Source organism: Corvus hawaiiensis, chromosome 6, assembly GCF_020740725.1.
Source record: "Corvus hawaiiensis isolate bCorHaw1 chromosome 6, bCorHaw1.pri.cur, whole genome shotgun sequence".
Classification (NCBI taxonomy): domain Eukaryota; kingdom Metazoa; phylum Chordata; class Aves; order Passeriformes; family Corvidae; genus Corvus; species Corvus hawaiiensis.
In genome coordinates, this window is record NC_063218.1 from 37,699,595 (window position 1) to 37,725,615 (window position 26,021).

General features: G+C 40.4%; 1 protein-coding gene across 1 annotated transcript; it reads left to right on the forward strand.

Annotated features, from left to right (window-relative positions):
* The first annotated feature begins 581 nt into the window (after positions 1-581).
* LOC125327221 (cytosolic phospholipase A2 epsilon-like) lies at positions 582-25,382 on the forward strand. The gene is made up of 20 exons (XM_048306520.1): positions 582-727; positions 2,628-2,700; positions 10,131-10,267; positions 10,571-10,702; positions 11,050-11,090; positions 11,840-11,882; positions 12,448-12,511; positions 13,890-14,050; positions 14,282-14,374; positions 15,026-15,063; positions 15,741-15,897; positions 16,357-16,493; positions 16,975-17,197; positions 18,363-18,477; positions 19,177-19,314; positions 20,155-20,262; positions 21,369-21,560; positions 22,030-22,196; positions 23,631-23,814; positions 24,664-25,382. Exons 1-20 carry the CDS (start codon positions 701-703, stop codon positions 24,900-24,902), a joined length of 2,469 nt encoding a protein of 822 aa, XP_048162477.1. The 5' UTR covers positions 582-700; the 3' UTR covers positions 24,903-25,382.
* Positions 25,383-26,021: the final 639 nt, after the last annotated feature.

Genomic DNA, 26,021 nt, shown 5'->3' on the forward strand with positions numbered 1-26,021 from the left:
TTTGTCACTGCAAAATCTGCTTGGCTGAAAGACAATTTACTGCCTGAATTTACAGCATTTGTAAATTTACAATTTACAGCAAAATAGAAGGTGAGATGGGGATAACAAAATTTCTTTCAGATGTGTCTTTACTTAGAGACCACGTACCATCTATAAGCAATAAAAGCTACAAAAAGGCTTTTGTATGCACATTGGTGTGTTTGGATGCCCTTGGCCGAAGAAGTCTTGGGCAACCAGATGGTCCCTGACTGCTGCCAGTCACCTCCCCACAAGGCGCTGCAGTTTGACAGCACACCTGTGGGCAAGAGCATTGTGGCCTCCTCAAAAAGTGATGAGGATGCTTGAAAGTGTAAAACATTTGCTTGGTGCCTATAACCATGAAGGGAAGATCACTTTTCAGTCTTCATTTCCCTCTAACTACAACTGCAAAGACCATCCATCTGCAGTGCCAGAACCTGGGTGCTTTGGAGAAGGTGTGCAGCCTGCACTCAGCTCCCGGGCAGCGAGGAGGAGGAAGAGGAGGAGGAGCTGGGGATTGCTCAGGTGGCGGTGGCGGGGTGAGGCTGTGCTGAGTCAGGCACTCACACACCTGCCTGCCGGCTCCTGGCCACTTAAAGCACAAGGAGCTGCCCGGCTGAGACTCCTCTGTACACATCCACTACCACATTTCACACCTGGCTCAGACAGGGAAAAGACCACGATGGGGCTGTTCTACAGCAAGAGCCAGGTAAGAAAAGGCAAGAGGAGACCCTGCAATGAGCTCAGCAGGCTGCCCTTGGGGGCAGAGGGGACCTGCTGTAGGAGCTGATGTTCCACCTCTTGTATCTTCAGCTCTGAGAATTATCCTGACCACCAAGAGTTTCTTTCTGGCTGGGTTTTGTGACTGCTTTGTGTTTTCACTTCAGGAATGCAAAAACTTTAGTGATGTAATAATTTACTATTTTGAAAATTCCCAATTAAAAAAAAAAACAAACCTTTTTGCTTCCATCCAGCTGGGTTAGGCAAAACAACACACTGAGGAAAAATAAGTAATTATCACTAATGTCAATGAATGCATAGGGAGAGTCAGGAAACTAGTATTATGTGAGGCGTTAAGTATAGCTCTCTCAAAAATTGTGGCAGTTTTGGGGCATAAGGGAATGAATGGTAACATATTGTTTCATACTGATCTACGTATTTGTTGCAGTGATACTCCCTGCTCTATAGGTAGTGTGCATGAGGTGTCTCTCATATGTGCTTGTTGCATCACTACTCAGTTTTGCTCTTTCCCTTTTGCTCCTCTGGGTTTTTGGTGTGCTTTACTGGGAGGTTTTATGGGATTTGTTTGTCTCTTGTTGGTGGGATTTTTGGCTGGGGTTTTGTTGTTGTTTGCTTGATTTAGGTGGTGGCTTTTTGGTTTTTTTTGTCATTTAGAGCATTAAATGTGTAATTTTTCCTCCTTTTATTCTTTTAAGAAGGCAAATTACCTAGGGAAAAAAGTACCTCAACTTTAGTCCCTACATATTAAGTACCTTGTTTGTCTGATCCTTGCTTAAGATGAGAGGATGACAAACCAGTTTCCTCACAGGTTTGTTAAATATCTTTCGGTAACCACTTTTAGGTTTAGGTGGTTTCCCAAAATCATAGAATCTTAAAAAGGCTTGGGTTGGAAGGAGCATTAAAATCATCCAGCTCCAACACCATCCCCAGGGACAGGGATATCACCCATTAGGCCAGGTTGCTCAAGGCCCCATCCAACCTAGCCTTGAACATTTCCAAGGATGGGGCATCCACAACTCCTCTGGGCAACCTGTTACAGTGCTTCAGCATCCTCTGAGTAAAGAATTGCTTCCTAATATCTAATCTAAATATCTTCTTTTTTAGTTTAAAACCATTCCCTCTCATCCTATCACTAGCTGTGTAAAAAGTTGCTCTCCCTCTTGTTTATAAGCCCCCTCTAAGTACTGGAAGGCTGCAAATATTTCCTTCGATACATTCCTGAGAGTTTTAGTTAAGGAAGATTGAGTGAGCTGAATTATTCACAGAGAAATAATTACAGAGTTGTGGCTTTCACTCACTCCTCCTGAGAAGTTTGGGGTAGGTCTCTGGAAGGCACTTTCCAGGTCATTGTTTTTTAAAAGCCAGCACTGCTCCATATCAGACATAAGAATGTAATTATGTAGCTATAAATCAACTGATGAGCAGCATCATTACACCATGATATCATTATTAATTCCTGCCCTGCTAGATTGTTTGCTGTTTGTTGTGAAATATAGTGGATATATATGACATCCTGTGAATTTTCACAGACCAAGATGTGTGTCAGTTGTATTAATAACACAGCAAGGTTCTCTATCACACATTTCTCTGAGGTTGGGTTGCAAGAGTCAGGGCTGACACAAGTTTCCTCAGTTGAGGGTTAGCACAAGTTTCCTCAGAATGAAAAATGGAGGACATCAGAGGTTTGGTCTGTGGCCACACCTGGCTAAAAACCTTCTGGGAAGAAGACAATGCACAAGGAGGAAGCTCAGTTTAGAAATGTTTTTGATGGTTGGAACTGAAACACTTAATTCAATTCTATCTCTGATTGTGCTTCTGTTCTTCCTTTTTGCACTCTCATCCCATGCATTTTGTGTGCTGTTCAACAGACAGAACCATCGCCATGCAACTTGCTCACCGTAAAAATCATACAGATGAAAAATGCCAGAAAGGCAGACTTGTGTGAGTATCTTTGCTGTATACCCCTGGAGCATCCTCAGGCTTGTAAAACTACTCTGAATATATCAAGTGTCACAAACACTACAGACTATTTATAAAAGGAGAGAGATAGAAGATGTGTAATCCTGGTATGCTGAAGATGATGTAACACAGAAGATACTATTTTTTGTTTTATCTTTGTTGATATAACACTGAAGTCTAGCCACCAGTTGTAATGCAGAACATGTTTTTATACAGAATGCATAAAATATTTCCCACCTGAATCTGTAAATAAGTGTTCTTCTAGTCACAGGAAAGATTGCAATAAGAACTTTCTTTCTATGGTTCCTTCTTAAAGTCTACCCTGTCCATTGTGTAACCCTGGGCCTATCAAAGAGTATTAGACGTGAGCTCAGGAGTGCACACTTGACATCTCTTACAGATTATCAAATTTGATTCAGCAATAGGCATGGCTCACAGTTAGCTTTTTCTATTCTTAAATATTTTTACAAACTGCCCAGGAATTATAGTTACACAAATATTTATGAATGGTCCATAAGTACCTGAACTGCAAAACATTAGAAAAAACAGCTTGAATGACAACCACCTCCTCCTGTCTGAGGAGATGGCTGATTGTCTTGTGTCTGCTCATTTATACAAAGGTCTGAATGCAAAAAGTTTCTATATGAACAGGCCCAAGCTAAAGTTGTTCACATAAAAAGATCCAGGACAAGAGATTTTTGTGCCTTTCCAACGTTATTTGCTCCAAGTTCTGCAACAGTTTGTCTAGAGACCAAAGGTATGCGAAGAAGAGTTTCTCACTGATTTTTATTGAAGAGCAGTAAGATGCTTTGTTGTTGATGAATGTATGGGGAAGAAGAATCCATATGAACCTTCCCACTGGACTACTTCTACAGTGTGGAAACCATATTTGAAGCTCAGTTATAGTCTGGAGAGAAATCCCTTCCTACAGCTAAAACCTATTTGAATGTACAAATGTGCATGCTGAACTGAAAAAAGAAGTGTGGAAAACTGCAACCCTTAGATATCTCCCTACATAATGATGTTTTATTAAAACATCTGCATGATAATGAATTTACCAAACTTCCTTTCTAACTTTTTCTCATCTAGATCAATGCTTTTCATTTTCATCTTTAAGCTGGTTTTGTTCTGAATGGAGTTTATTATGTTTTGATGCTGTCCTATTCAATACTAGAAAGTTTCTCGGGCATGGGACTGGTAGTGAAATGCTCAGCCTTTTCTGCTTCCCAGTCCAAGCTGTGTCCTGCCAGCCCATAAAGCTTTCTAAAGGAGCACTTTGAATGACAGAGGTGATTTTGGAGGGGAAAAAGTTTTGCACGAAAAAACCAGGACAAATACTTGCAAAAGGTGAATGCTTTGCTTTTTTGTGGACATTCATCATGCAGGAAAAGAAAATCGTATCAGTCAGGCAGCACTGTCTTGCTTATGTTTAAATGTTGAATCGAGTTTTGACTGACAGCTGCTTAATTCCAGTAACACTTGATTTTACTGAGTGTGACATTTGTCAGCTGTATTTATCAGTGAGATTTTCTTTTAAGCTGTTTGAGGACATATTTTTCTATGCAGACAGACTTGTAGAAGTCACAGATTTCAATGACAGGCTCTTTATCATATGAAAAAAACCTATATTTCGAAAGTCTAAATGAATTAATTTAACCTCTGCTTAACTTTGCTGACAGTGTAAAAGCTAGTGCAAAGTGCATGTTCGTAACTTTAGAGGCCTTCCACTGAGAAGCAGCAAAATGGGAGTCTTGAGATAAAAAAAAAACGAACAAAATTTTGCTGGTTTGTGTAAAACCAGGGGAGTATTGTTGAGTTGATTCAGTCATCTTTACAGTTCCCTAAAGATTAGCTTGACACCGCTTTACAAACTCAGAAGCATGTGTCCTCCATCACCAGCAAAGTAGACTTCTGTATAGGACCATTTTCCTAACACTGATTTTTTTCTCATTCTTTCTTTTCTCAGCCCTGTTGTTATTACTTTCTTTTTCCTGCAAACTTTTATAGATAGAACAAGTTGGCAAATGTCACCTATTTTTCTTTTACCTTACTGACTTTTGACATTTAAAATCAGCTTCTTCTATCTCTTGCCAATTGTGTCTAACCTTGCACTAGGTTTCTGTAGAGTTTTCAGATCACTTTGTCTAATACTCATCTAGTGCTTGAAAGGTCTCCCAACGTGGTGCTGCAGGTTAACTTCATTATTAGTCTATCTGCTCCATTTTCCAGGTAATGGAGATGGGAAAATTAATCCAGAACAAGAGAATCTCAAAACCTCACTAACATCTCTTATGCAATATATAGTAAAAGACCTTTAATGGGAGTTCAGTGCATAAGAGAGTATTTTTAAATAAGATAATTTAAAGTGTTTAATTCTGCTTTTTAAACCCCGAATCTTTCTAATGTACCCTTCCCACTGATCCTTCGGTGTGTAATTTATAAGACTAATTTCCACTTGTGTATTAATGCATATCTGATATCCTTGATAACACATGTGAATTTAGTGCCTTGTTTGTGTTCTCCACATTCCCCTTTCTCACTGAGCACACCCACATCCTCATCAGGCTCACTGGGCTTCTTGATATTCCCAGACCTGTGATTGCTTGCCAGTTCCCAGATTTGGGTGTGTCCCCCATAAGCATCCTGACACCCTAATGGGGTAAGACTTGCATGTGCATCAGTCCAACCCACCCTTAAAAACACAGCTTTGTCTGCTGAGAATTTTCAAATTTCAAGATCAACTGCTCACCTTGGGCAACCACCATAGCTCTGGAACAAACAGAAGGATGTGGCTTTTCACAGCATGAGGTTCAGCTTGGGAATTCCCCATGGCAAGAGATAATGAATGCCAAAAGTTTATGCAGGTTTCAGGCAGAGTCTGGACAAGTTCAGAGAAGAAAAAAATATCATGTTAAAGTAGAATCAGGAAGCGTGTATCTTAAATTTTGAGGGCTGAGAGAGCATTAAATGATGTTTTCTCTCTTATACTCCCCTTAGACACTCATCTCTAAATGTGATGCATACTGTCCTCTGGCACTGATGTCCTTCCTTGATAAGACCAAAGGTCTTTCCCAAAAAAAAAAAAAGAAGTCAAAGAGACTAAAGAATAAGATACTGCAGAGAAGTTAAGTCTTTGAGTGGAACCAGCAAATGGAAAAGCAAGGAAACAGAGTGTTAAGGGTTAAACAATGTGAAAGTATAGAGTTAAAAATATTCTTAATCATTTGCTTAGTAAGACTACGATATTTTTTAAGCTTTTACAATTTTTTTTTAAACTATGCTTTTTAATTTTGGAAACTTCAAATTTTGGATTTTTTTATATAAGACATAAATTTGGGTACTATCCTTTATAAAATTATTAACTATGTTTTATATTTTTAACAAAACTTTTTTTAATGGAATTGCAGTAGCAATTCTGCCACATATGAGATCAATTCATGTAAAGTCCCTTGAGATCCTGAAAAGAAATATAGTCAGTGAAATACATTATTGTTTGAGGAACTGTGTTTCACCACGATACTTATTGCAGGAACATGCAGACTTCCTCTGGTGTTCTGTCCTCGCACGGTTGTTATTGTCTCATTGTTATTTATTGTTTACTTCACCATTTAAGCAGTTGCAATTACGCACCAGCAGCCTATTGTTCTAGGTGCTGCATGAAATACGGTTATAAAATCAGAGGATGTGGACTGATGAAGGCCAACAAGGAAGGTTGTTTAGCAACATCTCAACAAAGGGGTGTTTTAGGGAGGGATGTAAATGAGACTCTTAATACTGATTTAGCGATACTTGTAGGGTGCTCCACCCAGTGTGAAGGGCTGGGTGGGAGAAAGTGTGAAAGCTTTTTCTTGAAGTTTACCTATTAGAAGATTAATATTGAATGCTCCCTGGGGACAGGCACTGATCTCCTTGGACAGAACAAATTCTGATAATCTGACTGTAAATAGCCTTTTGGAAGGCCACAGAAGAAGCCCACATTCTTATTTAAAAAAGAATATAAGAAGTTTCAATGACATCAATTATCTAATATTCTACCCTCTAGAAGACAGCAGTGCTGACCTGTCCACCCGCCCTCAGCCAGATACCTACTCAGCTATGAAGTGGGGGAAAAAGAAGAAAAGTACTTCTCTCAGCTGGTGTTGATAGCTTGTATTTTGTGGCTTGGCTGGATCCAAGTGCAGGGTGACCAGGTCAAGGAGATGCTCTGGGCAAACAGTGTTTGAGACCATATTCTTGGTTCAGCACAACAAGAAAAGACTATACCGTAAGTGTCATGAACAATCTACCTTCCAGAAACAGTGAGGAGCTAAAGGCAGTCCATGAGGAGAAGGATGCTCAAGGCTTCTGCCCAGGTTACAGGCAGGCTGAAGGTTGCAGCTGTTAACATCAAAAAAGGAGATGGAATTAAAATTAAAATGTTTGGTTTAGCTCTGCTTGAATTTGAGCTCTCTATGAGGCAGGTGAGATTTCAGCTCGAGCCAGATGAGCGGATGCCCCGCTCTTTGGGATGCAGCATGGGGCTATGGCTGTGGTGTTTTTTAGCATGGGTCATGTTGTTGTAATGCTTCCTAATGGTAAAGCACAATTAAGATCCAGTCCTGCCTGCTATTATCGTGGAAGATAATTAGACACTTAGTGTAATAACTGGATGAAGAGACTGTGCTTTCATAAATACCTGCTGCCACACCTGCTTTTGGCCGGATATTGCCCCACAGAAATACCATGGCTGCCATCCCAAGCATGTTTGACAGCTGTTCACGTGTCGTGATCGAGGGGAGAGACCCAACAGGTCACTGGTGTGATGCTGTGCTGTGTGTATCTTGTGAGAGCGTAGTTGCTGTAGTTAGGTGGTGGTTAGGCTTAAGTACCAGGGTGATGGGGGTTTGCTTGCACGTGGCTGGCAATGGGAACCTCATACGTGTGCATGCACAGGCAGTGGGATATTGCAGGGAGACCGACCAGGCAGGGCACAGGGTAGGCTGAAGAGTGCCATTTCACACATACCTGCTTATAGCTGGAGGTGGTCAGGCAGAATACCGGACTGAGGTATCAGAGATGTGTAGAAAAGTTTCCTGGGTATTGTAAATGCTTCCCTCTTAACACCTGGAAAATACTTTACAAACAAGAGGTAGTCAGCTTTAAGAGGACATTTCTGGAAGTGCAAAGGGCATCACCAAACACATTTTGAAGATGGGAAGAGGGAAGCATGCTTGTTTAGTGGCTGTGTCAGAAGTCTCCCTGAGAAAGTCAGAGATCTAAATGAGAAGTCAGGGCTCTGATGTCTGACAGGTAGTTATTTCTTAAAGGTGTATGATACAGTGTGGTAACAGACAGTGATTACTTACAGAGAAAAAATAATTGATGGAGTTTCCAAATAAGACTTTGTTCTTTGCAACAGATGAAGTCAGAGCATGTATTACTAATTGGGAAATGTCAGCAAAATAAGCTTTTGTTCACCCATAGACCTACCCATTTGGATCCTTCTGATCCTTCTCCTAGTGGGGACAAGAGCCAACAGCAATCTGTGCTGATATCAGTCTGGGCTTCCCAAGAGCCAAAAGAGATTTTTATGTGGACATTTCCTGTATGCACACAGAATTTTGGGAGCTATTAGAATTGTTAACAGCTCAGCTGATTTCTATGTATTTTGATGGTTTTTTTAGAAATCATATCTCTTAATATGACAACTACTTCATCAGTCAAAGTTACTCTTCTTCCATTCAGAGTTACTCAGAAAAGATGACTTAAGCCTCAGAGAAGTCAGAGGAGAAAATAAAGGTTGATTTTGTTAATCCTTGAGTTACATGTGGGGAGTCAATAATGGGCCAAGTCAATTATTTTGTGTTTCCCAAAGTCCAGTCTGCCAATAAAACTGAGTGTGACAAGACTTAGGCCTATTCAGATGCTGTTCAGATGAAGGTGTGTCTGTTATGTGATGGCAGGAATGGTTGAGTACATGGCATTACAAACAGAGGAAATACAATTGTACTAATGGGATTGGCATTTATGGCAATACTCCCCATTGCTATCTTTGGCACTTGTGTAGGTTGTCATCCCTAACTAAGAGATCATGTTCTGTAGGGTGATCATCCCTGACTTTTGAGTGTGGGTCTACAAGCTTGTTAATCTAATGATTCATACTTGCCTTCTATTTCCTAGTAATGATGACAAATGTATTTGCAGGTAGATTATTCTGACCTCAGAATGAAAGTGCTTGTTGATGATGCAAGCATTGCAGACTGCTGCTAACCACTGTTTCCCACTAAAAGCTCCTATGATGGATTTGTAAAGCCACAGTTTACAACTGGCCTCTTCAGCTGAGAAAGGAAAACAAAAACACTGAATATGCCCTCCCTACATCTGGTAACATTAGAATTCATAGGTGAAATTTATGACCTGAACACACATCGAATGGAAACCACAGAGCAATGCAATTTTGTGCAGAGAAGCAATGTCAGCTCACTCTGTGCTGGGAACAGCAGACAAGCTTTCACCTGCACATGAAGTGTTGCAAATACCTTTGCCACCCTGGCTGAGGCACAGAGATGCAGGTGAAAACAGTGACATTAAGCAATACCCTTTTTTTATACAGCTTTATTGCTGAAAACTCTGCCCCAGTATAGCTGCTTCTCAAAGCAAATGTTATCTATCAAACTGTTCAACCTTTCAATGCTTTTCTTATAATCTTCTTCACAGAAGATTAAATTCAACTAATTTCATCTCCACAGGTGATTACTCTTTTCTTGAATTTTTTTTCTTTATATTTTTTTTCTTGAAAAACTGTGTTGTTGAGTGTTTCCTTCTTTAACTTTCATAAGGGAAGAAAGTTAACTGAAAGCAGATGCCTTTGTAGAAGATGTGCCTTCTGTAACAGCAATTTGGCTTCATGGCAACCTTCAATGCAATGAGCTCTTACCTCCTCCACATTGGCAGCCAGAGGTCCTAGAGAAAAGAAATGATGCTCAGACAGTAGACAAGACAGAACTTACAGCCAGAGTTACTCTAGACATATAAAGGCATGTTCATGCTTACCTGTAGAAGCCCCAGTGTGTAGTAGCTGGGCTCTGTCCATGTGCAGCCCCTGTCACAGCTGCTAATGTCCACGGTGCCCAGCTCCGTGAGGCCGCTGTGTTTATGTGCCCCAAGGTGTATGGATGGCTCTTCAGCAACACAACTGAGTATTTTGAATATTTTTTTTCTCAGGAATTGAAAAAGAAGTAGTTCTCAAGAAAAGCACACTGACAGGCGTTCACAATAGTAAAGCAAGATGGTTGTCTAGCAGCAGCTTGATGGTACTGAACTCTGTGTATTGCTTTGTGTACAGAGCTAAAAATGCACACAGGGCACCACCTGACAGGGAACTAGATTGTTTCATTGGTCTATTGCTTTCCTGCTTTCCCTGTCTTCAACAGTAAGTCAGTCTGATTGCTACGTGAGCCTGAGCCTGCCAACAGCTTCAGTGCAGCATTTCCGCACCAAGACTGTGAAGAACAACAAGAACCCGACATGGAACGAGACCTTCCATTTCACAATTCAGAGCCAGGTTAAGGTAAGAATGCAGATACCTCCAGCAGCTATTCTTACCAAGCATACCATATAGTCCTTCCACTCCACGGGTCTTTCTGAGTTCCCTTGCGAAGTATTCACACTCTCTTACTGTACCTATTTAGATTTTCATGGTTTGATAAGACTGTATCTGCCTGCATATAAGACTGTCAAATAGAGTACACAGAGACCAACTGCAATGTTTTATTTTTTCATTCTGGAGCTTCTTTCCCAAGGTTCTTCAACTCAAATGAAATATCTGTAACATGTTATATTTGTTAAACCTTTCATATTTATTTTTCCCCAGAACATTCTAGAGCTTAAAGTGTGTGATGAGGACAATATAACTCAAGATGACCATCTCCTCACTGTTTTCTTTGACGTCTCCAAAATCCAGCTTGGAGAAAACATTCAGCTAAGTTTCCAGCTGAATCCACAGGTATGGATAAAAACCAAGGACAAAGCAAAGAGGGTGTGGTCAGTGAGAATATGCTTATGTGGAGAGCACACCAAAAGGGAGCAGCCACCAAGAGGCCCTGCAGTACGTATTCCACTTGTCCTGCAAGGCCTACACTAGGAGTCTGCTAAATTAATGGATAAGATGCTAGAAGAATATGATACTAGAAGTATAACACATACAACATGAAGGAAATTAAGTCTGTGGCATGTGCAGTAACAAAAGGTGGACACTGGTTTATAGAGACCACTGAAGAGCATAGATTCCTGTATGGTATCTCTCTTCACAGGAGACCAACCTGCAGTGACTGCCTTTATTTTCTTTTGCAGGGAAAAGAGGAGCTGGAGGTTGAATTCACAATGGAGAGCAGGTGTGTAAGATGAAATAGGTGGAGGTATAAGATGGAAATACAAGGTTACTACTACAAATCAATTCACACTTGCAGCCCCTTAACACTGTCAACATCTGAATAAAACAGAAGCAAGCACGGGTGCTGGTGGGAGCATAGAGACATCCCTGATGGCAGCTGCTCACCAAGCTGAAAAGCACATTCTACATAGGAGGAAGTTTTAAGTTTCCCCTATTGTTCCTTAGTGTGGGATCCCAGATGTTTAGTCTGTCATAAGAATATTTTCTTTCTGTGTTTCTTTGCTGACTGTACAGTTAATGGAGAGAATAAGCATGTAGATCAGTCCTAGTGCTGCTGTGGATTTTTAAGGCAAATGGTATTTTTTCCCCTTTTTTTAATGGCATGTTGGATGAATTCACCAGCTTTTTAGCTCTGATGCCACAGGTTTGAACTGAACAATTTAGGGCAATAATGTAATTATGCCATTCTTGTGTAAATTTTCTTCAATGTGTCAGAAAATGACCCTGTCTGATACAGTGATGAGTTCCTCTGTTTAGCAGATGTCCACAAACGTTTTAAAGTCCAGACTCTAACCTGTGAGAGGCAAACTGGATTGAATATGCTGGAATATGTGGAATTTCTGATGCTGTTTGTCCATGCTGCCTGTTAAAGATAAAGATAATGTAATAATGCTTAAAGAAGAATCAAGAAAAGGAGAAAAATAAGAATGTGCTGATTTTGAATTGATTGTTTTCCATTTTGTCTTTCAGTCCAGATCCTCCTGAAAACATTGTTACTAATGGAGTTCTAGTGGTAATTTTTATTTGATAATCCTCTCCCCTGCTGTATAGGAAAGCATGTTGCAAAGCTGGTGTTAAAGGTACCAGGCCATGTGGTGGCATGGAGGCATTGACCAAGACACAGTTGGTGCTGGCATTGGCTTTCCCCTGTGCTCCCAGCTAGAGACTCACACTGGGAGAGGTGAAAGCTGTGAAGACTGTGAGCTGCCGCCAGTGCTCACCTAAACTGAGCTGGCCTCTGGGGTATGACATCCCTCCCTCTGCTCAGGGAGAGCTGGGAAACCTGTTTGGAGAGCCTTCTCCTGTGGCTGATCCTCCCTCCCCCCCCCCACCCCCCCACTGTTGCAGGCAGAGCAAGAAGATCCCTTCTCTTTCCTCATCCCTATGCATTCTGCTATTTCCCATGGGAAAGTCCAATGCCATCTCCCTAGACCTAGTAGCGGGGTTGCAGGCTGGCACCACCTGTCCCCTGAGGTGCATGCCCCAAGACCCTGTGGGCATGTGTCCAGTGGACTGGATGAGGCAGAGCTCTCCTGATAGTGAATGCCTTTGTCTCTTGCCCTGCTTGTCTCTTGCAGTCCCGTGAGGTTTCCTGCTTGGACGTGCAGGTGAATGATGGGAGGCTGAGGAAGGACACTATGGGTGAGCATTGCACTGACTTACGGAGCAAATCAGGTTGCCACTTAATGGCAGAAACACTCAGTGTTTTACACTTGAACATCCTGGTTTAAAATTATTTACGATACAAGACAAAATCTGACTGATGCCAGTGGCCTGTGCAGGAGGTTGTACATGATAAAAAATACTCAGATTATTCCTGAATGTGGTGAGATAAGCATGTGGTATAATTTCCCCACAAAATATTTTTCTCTGCAGTAACATCTTGCCAGATACTTAAAATTTTCCAAAGCATTTGTGCAAGGAACTGATGTTTATTGGGTCCTAAACTGAAGCTAACTCCTGTTGTTTCTGGATTCTGGGACAAAGAAAATGGTCAGAATGAGAATTGGGCCTATTTTACCATCTAACTTCATAAAATTTCTTTAAATATAACAATACAAAAATGCCATTAGGTGAAAAACAAGACACAGTATATTAACAAAGACGTTTGCTGCACACTTAAAGCAGTGTGTCACTGCCATGTCAAGCCCATACTTGTGGAACTGTGTGCCTCCTAGGCAGTTTTTAAAGTGTCTTGTCCTGACATCTCATGATGACCCCAATCCAGCACACTGCTTAAGCACCTGGATGATCCAGTTGAGCTCAGCTGTCACAGAGAAAAAGTTTGCTAGATGTGACTGAAAATGCTTAAGTCAGGTAATTCTTTTGAAGGCTGACTACATAATTTGGAGTGTGTATCTTTACAGAATATATTTCATCTTGAACCTTGTGGGTTGATATCTTTCTATATAAAGACCATTTTTACTTACTTGAACAGACATATCTGATGCTTTTTACATGAAAGGAAAAAAATCACTAGACATGGCTTTGTAAGTGCCAGAAGTATTTCAAAAGAAATATTACAGGTTGAAGGAAAGAGAAACATGACAGAGGGACTGAGATTTAAGTGATACCAAAGAGAACTGTGGTCTGATACAAAAACCCCATGTCTTTCCTGAAAGTCCAAAATTTTCAAAGTATCTCAGCAACAAGACAGTATGTAATACTAAAACATTATTCTAGTGTAATGATAAGGTATTTTTCACATTTCAGACTTTCAGAAGAGAGTGTCCCCCCAAACTATTATTGGCTGTGAATCATTACCTAATGATCAGAGCTGTAGTCTCAGCTATCAGAAATATATCTAAGTGCAGTGGTACTATAGGAACAATCACTATATGGCACGTTCTGTATACCATCTCTAAAACTGCAACCCCCAGATAAGTCAGTCTATTTATTCTTCCTATAATTTGCGTAACAAAATGACATCGTTACTTTAGAAAAACATTTATTACATTACTGTGCAAACAAATTATCCCCATTTTTTGAAGAACTTAAGTTTGAAACACCTTTGCTTCAGAGAGAAAGTTTGCATTGACTGTGGACGGGTCGTACGAAGGAACCCAGACGCACACGCTGAGCTCCTGCCTGTGCGCGGCGTCCCCGGCCAGGTTCCACTACATCAAGTACAACCAGTCGGCGCTCACTGTGGCTCTGCCGCGGCGGAGGCGGCTCAGCAGGGTACGTGGGCACCACTAACAAGGGCTCTGCGGTGTGCATTCCATTGGGGACCTCTAACGCCCGAGTGTGTGTGCAGGTCTGTGTGTACTGGGAATTGGTAAGTGCATGTATGTGAGACAGGGGAGACTTTTACCTTTTTTTCCTTTTTTACCTTTTTTAAACTTTTTTTCCTCCTTTTTCTTTTTGTAGAAAAGGTAACTTGTTTATTTTTTGTCTTACCATTTCTTTCAGTCTATATCAAGTCAAAATGAAAGGGATATGAATGAATCTGTGATTCTACCTCTGAACTCGCTTCCTATACAAGAGAAAATAACAATAGGAGAGGTGAGAACAAGTCTTTCTTAACAGTAAACAGCCCAACACACATTCAGTTTGGTGGATGATTAGTCTTAGAGCTCAGTGATTCAGTTCCTGTCAGACATGAAGCATGACTACAGTGTAAGGTGTGAATGACAGTCACTCTGCAATTATGCAATAGTTACTTTTTCTTTTGTTCTGCACGTGGTTCCAGGCATGCTCTGTGCAACCCTGTTCTGAGTTTAAACTAACTTCCTGAGGACATGTCTAATATGTAAGTTCATCACATAGTGTGCAAGCTAACAGTAATGGATATGACAATTAGGACTTACATTTGCAAAGGGAATGCCTGAAGTAGAAGATAAAACAGAGATCATTCATATGTGTGTGGTTCAGATGTCCAGCTTTCAACAACCTTCCCAGATAATGAATGTTAAGCTATTAGAAGCTGAGGGGCCCTAAACCCACCTAGCTTATGTGAATGGCTTACTTTTATTCAACCCAGACTCTGCTGGAACTTGTGAAGGTCTCTCACAGTCCAGACCATTGCTGGCCAGATTCTCCAGCCACGTTGCTGAACTAAAAGATAGTGAAACTCAGACCCTAGATGGAGTGGGGGAGGAAGGCGCAGGAGTAACAACCTGAGCATGCTTACACTGTTTGTATTGTACTTTTCAGGACAGGACAATTGACTTGTACACAAAGGCAAATGAATGGTAAGTGAGTCTCCAGCAAGGCCTGATCTTGTAACTGGGAGGCATCTGCTCCTACACAAAGCTCATTTGAAATCAGCAGGGGTCAATGCAGGCTCAATTGGGAGCAGATGTGTGAGTTCGTTACTGGGTTGTAGGCTTCTATTTGTGAGGTTCTCCTTTTAAATTGATGGCAAGTTAAATCATGGATCTCCTGTCCTCCAAATATCCAAGCTGCTAGTGCATCTCAGCAAAAAGTCTTGATCTGTGCGCACTACTATGCCCACAGATGGAAAGACCAGCTCCACAAAGAAATCAAATTTCTGAATTATATAAACAAAATAACTTCAAGGCATAGGTAGCTGTTTTTCTAATCTCACAGCTGCAGTGCCTGTTAAGTGGTTATGTAGTTACAGGATGCATGGCAGCACTACTGAAACTTGAAAAATTAATTATATGAGCAAATAAAACCGGAAGTCTGTTGTAGATACCATAACAGGGCAGTGTGTTGTGATCTGCTCTGCCTTCCCATTTGCATCCTTGTTTTCAGCTACAGCAATTAGCAGAGGCCTGTCTGCGCTGTTGTTGATTCTCATTTATTACATTATACTGTCCCCAAACTGGTCTGTAAACACACATAAGCACAGCTGGAGTTGTCCACAGTGACTAATAATATAACAATATCTGTGCCCTGGTCTCAGGACTCAGGGTCTGTGTTTCAGGCCAAGAAACCTTGATGCCCGCCTGGGGTTTGACCTATGCACAGATGAACAGAATTTCCTGCAAAACCGAAAGAAGGTAGTTGCTGCTGCACTAAAGGATGTTCTTCATCTGGAGGAAGATCTGCAGGAGCATGAGGTAACCAGTTAAGGGCACTGCTGGAGGATTTTTCTCTCTCCTTTCCCTCAAGCCTGGAGATGAGGGATGATTTTTTTACCTCTATCTGGATAAGGAATGAGGACTGTTAATATCAGCTTGTCCTCCAGGGCACTTTGCTGCTCAGCTGGAGAGTTCAACTGTCTGTTTAGATGAGCAAAATCTCTGTTTCCACTCAGCTTACAAGTGAACCATTTGAAGATGTTTCAAACCAATAGTTTGGTCTGTGTTTCTTAAAAATTCTCCCTGAAGTGCCAAGACCTAGTATATTGCACAGGGATGTATAGCATAGAGCAATATTGCTTTATCTCTTAATTTATGTGTTTTATTTTACTAGTGTCTGGATGCTGCTTTTGTGTTTCTGTAATATTTTGACATTATTTGCACCTTAATGCCACTCTTTCATCTATGATTTCTGCTCTTTTTTTTGGTGTCAAACAGGTGCCTATAGTGGCTGTGACCACAACAGGATGTGGCATAAGAGCACTCACTGCCATGTATGGCAGCATTTTGGGTCTCCAAAACTTGCGTGTTCTGGATTGTGTTTCATACATCAGTGGTTCGTCTGGCACAACATGGTGAGGAGTCATTTTGATACTGTTGTTTGGATCTTGTTGTGTTAAGAAAAGTCCATGTTTTATCTTAGTTTCCGAAAGGGTAAAGGTGATCAATGGAGTTACTACTTCCATCTTTGGGCTATGAATGCCAAGGTTACCTGTGAAAGGACTACTGCGCATCATGACCTATCCCTAACCAAAAGAGGAGACTTTGTTGGAAGTGTAAACATCCTTAATCCTATGCAAACTGGTCCTTTATTGTTATTTACTGTTTGACAGAAACAGCATTGACAGCTAGTGTAGCTGCTTGTGTTGGATCTCAGATGAAGTGATTTTTGACTGGTTGCCTTTAGACTTGCATTTCTGCTCAAAGAAAGCTCAAAGAGGAGAGCAACTAAAAGATAAAATGATAAGTGCCCAAAATTCTGCAAAGTGTATTCTCTGAGTTTTAAAAGCATCCTGTTCATTTTTCCCTGCATTCCATCATGTTTCCTGTTTCCAGGACAATGACAAAGCTATATGAAGATGCTGATTGGTCACGTAAGGATCTTGGGGAACTAATTATTGAAGCACGGAAGCAAGCAGCCAAGTGCAAGATGGGGGCTTTTTGCTTGAAAAGTCTGAGGAATTATTACAGAGAACTGAGCCAAAGGACCCAAGCAGGACACAAAACCTCTTTTATTGATCTGTGGGGGCTCATGATTGAAGCCATGTTAAATGATGGGGTAATGTCTACACATCTTTCTTCTCATAAAGTTGTTGACTTAATATTTATGACCATTGCAAGAAACTAGAGCCCTAGGAAGAGACACCTGGTCAGTAACACTGTATTTGGTCCCAGCAGAACACCACTTATTTACATTAATAACTTGGATACACAGTGTATGTCTACACTGGAGCCTGAAGTGTGATTGAATGTAGCAGAAATGCTCAGGCTAGCTCTAAAGTAACCAGAATGATGATTAACACTACAGCTGTGCAAGAAATTTTTAAGGTTCTTAGGTGTTTTTTATAGCCCTATGCTTTTATCTCTCCACTGCTGCATTATTTGCACAAGCTGCACTCATAACTTGAATATACTGCAGATGTACCCTTTACATCCAGCTGTTTGTGACTTAGTGATAAGGAAGTATATAGATCCAGAGCTGGTGAGATATAGTAGCTGCAGTGGGTGCCTTTCAGCCACTTTGAATTTGACCTCTCAGGATCTTCAATTTCTAATTTTATTGTAGTGATACAAGCAAAAACATTCCAGATTTTCTCCAGACTGGTGATAGCTGGAGAAAAAGCTATTTTATTTCAAATTTCTGTAAGCATGGTTTACATTTTGTCTAGATGAAACAGAAAAATTAAATACTCTCGTATCATATTTCACAAAGTGTTTCCAGCCTCAGTGCTACATAGCAAAATTTGCTAGAATTTAATTTGGCCAAAGTATACTCAAAATCTGCATTTCATGTGTATGTTTTTAGTATTGGACAGCTCAAGAACTTTTCCTCTGTGGAAGTTAACTTTCAAAGCAGTATTTAAAAAAAGAAATCTTGATTAGAAGGGTCATTAACATGCTGCCTTGAAGAACTCGTATGATAAACAGATGAAGTATATGGTAACAGCTTTATTACCCAGATATGCCATATATTTTAACTTATATTTAACCATACAATATTAGAACAAAATGTGAAGTGATTCATTGCTGTCATTGTATATTGAAAGCAGAACACGGTTGGTTATCTTAACAGAAATGGTTCCTGCTTTCTTGTCCTCTGTTATTCAAGGACATGGAAGTAAATTTAGGAGCAAATTCAGGAAAATTGTCTTAGACTTTATAAGATAATGTCTTTAAGGAACTGATTATAATCTAACTCTTTGGGGTTTTTTTTCCAAATCCAGAAAAGCCACCACAGACTTTCTGATCAACGTCAGGCAGTGAACCAAGGTCAGAACCCACTGCCCATCTACCTTGCCCTTAACGTCAAGGACAAAGTTGCCACCAAAGACTTCAGAGGTAATGTTTGAATTCTGAAAAAGAGCTATATTTTCACCCAGGGAGATACATTGTGGGGACACATCATAAATAATGACGAATTGTTTTAAATTCTCACTCCAAGGCCAGAGAAATAGTGTTCAGAAATGTAGAGTAACTGGGTTGGCACATAATACATGTCAAGAGTTCAGTATTTTACAAGATCTCTTGGCATATGATTGTGTATTTTCAGGTATTTACTTCAGACTAGTAATACAATATAATTCTGTGGCACAGTCTCAGAAATTATATGATTTCTTAAAGAAAGTGATTCATTAGATCTTTAAGTTTACTTAATATATGTTTTGGTCCATGACGGGAGTTGGAACTACATGATTTTTAAAGTCCCTTTCAATCCAAACCATTCTATTATTCTGTTTTTCATAGTTGGCTAAAGGCAATAGAAGATAATGTGTGTTTTAGTCCACCTTCCATGAGAAAACTTTGTACTCACTAGATAAAAAAAAAGAATTAAAATTTTCCCCAGCCCTGACATTGTTCATTCACATACCTGTGCACAGTGTGACAGCTGATTCAGCAGTGGCTGTTGGCAGGGTTTGCTCAGGACATGTGCTAAGCCAGTTTTCTTGTGAGAACCAATGCCTGATAGGCTTATTCCAAGCCTAACAACCGGACTATTTTCTGTAGTGGAGTTAACCTTGTTGGTGCATGTATTGGCAGAGTGGGTGGAGTTCACACCGTATGAGGTGGGCTTCCTGAAGTACGGCGCCTTCATTCGTGCTGAGGATTTTGGCAGTGAGTTCTTCATGGGTCGCTTGATGAAGAAACTCCCTGAGTCACGAATCTGCTTCATGCAAGGTAACTCACCAAGCTGGGGGAGTGACAAGATTTTAACAGAAACATTAATGAGTCAGGAACTCACCCCCAGAAACCGGCTGTCAGCAGGCAGCAGCAGAGGTACTGGGTCAGTCAGCTGACAGGCTCCCCAGGGAAGTGGTCGCAGCACCAACCCTGCCTGAGTTCAAAAAGAGTTTGGACAATGCTCTCAGGCACAGGGTGTGATTCTTGGGGTTGTCCTGTGCAGGGCCAGGAGCTGGCTTGATGATCCTTGTAGATACCTTCCAACTCAGGATGTTCTATGATTCTGTGTTTCCTGAGACTCATTCAACTGCCCTTGCCAGCAATGGTGGTTTTATCATTTGGTCTAAGATAAAAATAAACTAAAATGACAAAGAAGTTGTCATGTACCTTTGTGACTGCTTTTGAAGCATCATCATTTCCTGTAGCTTGCAAAAACTTTTCAAAGTTGGAAATGTATGACACTCTGTGGAAGCCAAATAAAAAGTTGAAAAGAAATCAGTGGGACAAGAGAGAAGAGAATCAGAGAAGCAGCTGGCTGAAAATATTTCTTTATCAAAGGAAAAAGGAAATGAAAATAGGAACATGACAGCTGAAAATAAAATTAAAAAAAAAAGTTCCAGGTAACCAGGTAAAACATGGTGAGAGGGAAAAGACTGAATTTTATTCTGAAATAAGTTTACCTTTGGAGTCTGGCACTGAAATAGATGCCTGAACGTCTGCAAAAATTTGATAGAAATATGAAAAAGTTAGAGAAGAGCTGGGGAAGGAGCAGAAGGCAGTTTTAAAAGAACTTGTGTTTACATCTGCATTGCTTATTATACCTCTCCCACTTTCTAGGAATGTGGAGTAGTATCTTCTCCAAAAATCTCTTGGATGCCTGGCACGCAGCTGACAATTCAGAGGACTTCTGGAACAGGTGGACCCAAGACAAAGTGACTGAAATAGGTAAACCAAAACACCTTCCTCCAGGCCCCTCTGACAGGGTAACTGCACTCACATTTCCCATTTTTTAAGCTTTTCTGTCATCCTGTTTCTCTCAGTCTCTGGGTATGGAACATACCAAAAAAATTAAGTTATTTGATTTTATTGAATAGGCAGTGGTTCGCTAGTGAGATTGTGACAAGAAGGAAAGGCACCATCAGACAGGCCTTGATGTAAAGGAGATAGGGATGGACACATAAGGTGGTCCCTAAAGTATTGTGTTTAAAAGGCTTGGAAAGAAACACTTCTGTCAAAGCCTCATGTCATCTGTTTGTTAGCCAGAAAGAAGCTTCACTGTTTCCATTGCAACATCTCCTTGCCCTGAACAGCACATCCGTCCCTCAAAATCTGACTAAACTGAAAGACTTAGTAGACATCAAAGTCAACGTAGTGGAGATCTTACACCACCTGAGAGAAGCAGCTCCAAACTGAAAGACCATTCCTTGAAAATACTCATGAACATCTTCATGATAAAATTCAAGAAAAGCCAGTGAACAGACTTGGGTCCCATTTCTGTGGACTATGTTTTCAGAAAAAACCCGCCAAAGTCTTATGTTTGAGTTTATGTAAGTAATTTGCAAGTTTTGTTGAATTCAGGTGTCTACACCTGAACCAAATAGGACAAACTGGCTTTTTAAAAGTAAAAATATTTAGTTTGAAAGCAAAATGCTAAAATTTTTCTATGCTTTTCAAAATAAGCTTTAAATTTAACCTACATGGAATCGAAAAGCAGTAATCCCTTAAAATGTATTAATAAAATTATTTCCCCTGTTTGTTGTTTTCTTGGAGAAGTGAATTACTTCAGTGTGTATCCAAACCATACAGTTTTATGAGAAAAATGTTCTTTTAGTCATGTGTAACCAATCAGAGTTTAGAAAACACAAGTAAGTTTATACTTTTGTCATGAAATTAACTGGAACTCATAGCAGATCATAGGGAAAATAATGCAATGCTGAGCTGTGAACACATGATTACAGAAGACTCATTGACCCTTTCTCCTCTTTGTGTCTTGCCTCTTCTTAATTATGGTTGTAATTCAATGTAATGCCATTTATGCTGTGTATCTCTAGAGGAGCAACCAGACCTGCCTGAGAAGCCATATGAAATGGCTACATGTGTTTTCACTCCTACAAGCGGCCTCTCCACAACGCTCCGGGATATCCTGACGGATCGCCCTGCCGTCTCCAAGTACCACAACTTCCTAAGGGGCTTCCAGATGCACAACGAGTACATCCAGCACGAACATTTCATGAAATGGAAAGGTGTGGATGGCTCTCCTGCCTACATGTCTCATTGGGGTAGGCACAGGGGCTGGGAATTAGCGAGGGACGTTTGCATGTCCTGAAGAGAACTAAGCAGGTTTTGTGGTTACCTGTTAGCGTTCACTGAGAGGAGGGAGAATGAAGGAATTCCTCACACCTTTCACTTTCACTAACACAAATGTTCAATTATTGGGTCATTGGGTATTCAAAGTCCTCACAGGAATAAAAATTGCTAGGGTTTGGGTTCTGCACAAAGTCAACATCTGCATAGGTTTTGGTGCAGTTCATGGGTTTAGAAACACCAACAAAATGTGAGTGGAGAGGCTGAAGGAGCCTTAGGATTGCTGCATGCTACCCTAAAGCCAAGGGGAGATACTGCATGGGAGGGGAGCTCACCTTCCTTTTGCTTTCTAGCTTGACAGATGTCTTTCTGCAGTTTGCTAATAGCTCTGAATCTTCCACTCTTTAGACACTTTGCTAGACACCTCTCCTAATGACCTGAGAGGCAGCTCGGAACACCTGGAGTTGGTGGATGCAGCTTTCTTCTTTGAAACCAGTTACCCGCCCCTTATGAGACCAGAGAGGAAAGTGGATGTCATCATACACTTAAATTACACAGGTGGATCGCAGACGTTGGTGAGAAGTCTCAAAACTGTTTTTTTTTTTCCTAACAGCTTTTGCTTTGCTTTGCACAACTTTCAAACAGATGTCTCTGAAACATGGAACTTAGTGGAATTTAGTAACATTCTGTTTTCAAACCTTAGAAGAAAAAGGGAAATTTCTAGAGGGGAAAATATGTCTATTTTTCTCAAACTACTTTTGAAATATCCCTAAGTTCTTCACCAGTGAAATACAGACAGGCAAAGTGAAGTTAAGAAAGTCAAGCTGCAACATCTATTATAGTCTTATATATAATATTTAATAGCACAAATATAGCCAGGAAACTTTTGTGATCCAAGTGCTGAATTTAATCTGCATTTTGCTTTTAAATGTAAGATTTTTTTTGCTTTTTTATTTTAATGTTAATTTTCTAGCTGTCCAGGAACAGCCTAGTGAGTAATGAATTTCTTAATCTTTATTTTTATCTCTCTTAATAAATATATTCTTTCTCCTTAAATAGTGGACTTGGAGCAAGGTATCAAATGCATTTACTATGTTTGCAGAAATCTGATTTGATTAAAATGGTTATATAGATTTTGAAAGCAGTATTTACCACATATATAGACAGTTTTAGACCTCAAAATACAGACTTGAAACTGTAAACCTGTCCCTGTGGGACACCCCAAAGCCCACAAGGTTCAGTGGGTAAGGTTCTCTCCGTTTTTCAAGTGGAAGACATTGCAATGGTGCAATTTCACATGAAAAATACTTGTCTTTGTACTTCAGTGGAAATGATAATATCTTCTACAATATTTCTTTCTAGTATTCTGAAATCTTTTGGAAATACTTAATTCAAAATGAGGTGGTACTTTTTTGTTAGATAATTTAACAAAATTGGTCATCACAAATGAGCTTTCTGATGAATGTTTTTAGTGCTATATTTTGAGGTCTAAAATATGTTATTTGAAAATCTCATGTTATTTCTAAAATTCAAAGTTACAGATATGGGTAGGTTGGTCTCTAAACCCTGCTGAAGTTTATTGAGGTCAACTCACGAGTTATCCTGCTATATAAACAGACAATAGGACTGGGAATCCTACTGTCTTGGACTGCAAATTTAGTTTTGTTTACATCCACATTTTTTCTGACTTAGTTCTCCTTTAATTAATCATCTATAACATGGTTTGAATTTATCTGTTCTGTTCCTATATCATATTCCCATTTTAGAGACGCCTTAGTACAGATTTAAACTCTCTTTACCATCTTGATATTAGGTATTTTCCTGGAAAACTATTTCCAAATGGCTCCTCAGGCAACTGAAAACCAGTCCTTGGGTCTGCAGGTGTCCGCATTATTTCTGGGTGTCTGCCTCTCAGTCTGTTTTGTGCAACTTTGCATGAACTACTGGGCTTTGGCAGCAATCTGATCTTGGCTATCTTTTCTGTTCCCTGTGCTGCTGCTCTTGACCAGCCCTTGGAGCAGGCTTGCAGATACTTTGCAGAGCAGGAAATTCCATTTCCCTGCATTGGACTGATGGATGATGAGAAGAACCTGAAAGAGTGCTACATGTTCGATGGTGCAGACACCCCAGGAGCTCCTCTGCTGCTTTATTTTCCATTAGTGAACGACACTTTTCAAAGATATGTAGCACCTGGTAAGTTAACAGTACCCAGCTAACTTTATTGACTCAAGGAACAATCCCAATCCCACTCCCTGGGTGTTTTTTCCTCAACCCAATACAACCCCTCTTTGTTTGTTTGCTTGTTCATACTAGTGAATGGATTGCAAAACGGGATGATTCAAACTGTTTGCAAAATCTGGTGAAGTCTTGTGCATAATTTTATTTGTGTCTTGGTGCAATTCAGGGAAAGAAGAAATGTGTTCCTCAATTAGCGGAATGGAAACTAATCTCTTGTAATTTCCAGAAGTTTACTTTAGTGTATAGAAAAAACCATATTTTTTAAATTATGTGTGGTTTTATGACAGTCAGATCTAGGTGAGAATCACAGTGTAGAACAGTTCTGTGGAGGGTCACTGTGCCTTCTGTTTAGACCATTTAATATGCTGGCTGAATATACTGGAATATCAAAGCAATAGTACATGAAGTGTCCTTCTGGATTAGTATTTGAGATGGAGACTTTGCTTTTAAGATCATTTCCAAGCCTACTAATATTCTGCTTCCTCCGGTCTTATATATCTCTATTGTTACTGGTTTGTGTTGTACTGAAGAGCCTGTCTGGTAAGACTTGAGCACCAGTGACCATACAAAATGATGTGCCATGAGCTGGCCAGTAGACGGTGCTGATTGCAATGGAAATGACATTTAGCGACTTGTTTTTTATTCCAATAGGCTTTGTTCAGAAGTAGATTTTTCAGACATCATAGCACTGCACTTATCTTTATAGCAATTGCATCTGTGATCTCTCCAAGTTATTCTTGACCCATTCTATCAAAGTATCGTGTGAGGGACTATACAAACACATTTCTTATTTCCTCTTGACAGGCATGACACGTAGTGCTGCTGAAATGGAACAGGGGAAGGTTGATATCTCCAGTTTCTCCTCTCCATACTCAACCAGGGAGGTCTCACTGAAAGCAGAAGATTTTAACAAGCTTCTGAAGCTGACTAATTACAACATAATGAACAACGAGAACATGATTCTTCAGGCCTTGCGCATGGCTGTGGCACGAAAGAAACAAGCCCTGAGCCAGCCAGCATCACAGGCACAGCCCTCTGCTTGAACAGCATTATTCTCTCCCTTACTAAGTATTTACCAAGACAGCACATACATGATAAACACTTCACCATATTGGCAGGGGCCATGTCTTTCTAAGTAACCTTCTTAATCTGATCCAGAGTTGTGGTATTAAACTCAGCAGTTTCTGTTAACACCATCTCACTGTTCAAAAGATGAAGATTCAGCTGTGTGTGATAGGGAAACAGCATTAGCTCTCTTTCGCTGCAATCTCTTACGGTCTTGGTGGCTAGTTCCTAATATTTTTTCATATGCAAAATATTTTGGCATTTCACTGGGACTATTGGTAGCAAATCCATAAAGCCCTCTTCAGACACAGAAGGTGATGACCATGCAGTATCAATTTAAGACATTTTACTTTGTTTTGATAACCTGAATTAGATGGCCTTCTACCTTTAAAGATTTTGTTTCCCAGGTGCTTTTTTTTTGGTCATAAATCGTCATGAAATAAATATTTTATGAAGGATGTTTGATTTTTCATATTTGTGTTGGATAACAGAGATATGGATCAGTAGCCATTTAGGTCTTTGATGACACCTGTTCTTATCAATTAAATCAAGTGTACAAATTTGTTTTGAAGGACTACTGCTATTTCCTCTCACAACCATGTCCTGTCCCAGATCACATATGTGTTCTTCAGTTATTGTTGGGGTCCCTCCCCCGCCGTGTAGCCCTGGGAGAGGGGCCCTGAGGGCACAGACACGGGGTTCCCCTGCGCCTGCTCAGCCTCGTTCCCATTGGTTGGTTTGTGTTCCCTGCGCGGGCAGAAGGACCCTTGGTCCCGTGACTGGAACAGTTCCTCAGCAGAGCTCCGGCCATGCGGCTGGAGAAATAAACATCTCTCTGAAACAGCTATCAAGAATCTGTCTGTCCATATATATTTCCTTTCCACGGGACTCCTGGTTTGATATATGCGTGTTGCAGGATCCCCACTGCAACAAGTTATCTCCCCAAAATGCAATTTTGCTTTAGCATCATCTGGAACTTGTTCAGTATAGTGTATTGAACCATTATGAAAACAGAGAGCATGTGAAAGGGATTGCAGGATGTATGGTAATTGAACACTGGAGACATGCAGTAAGATACCACTTTCCTCTTCACTGCA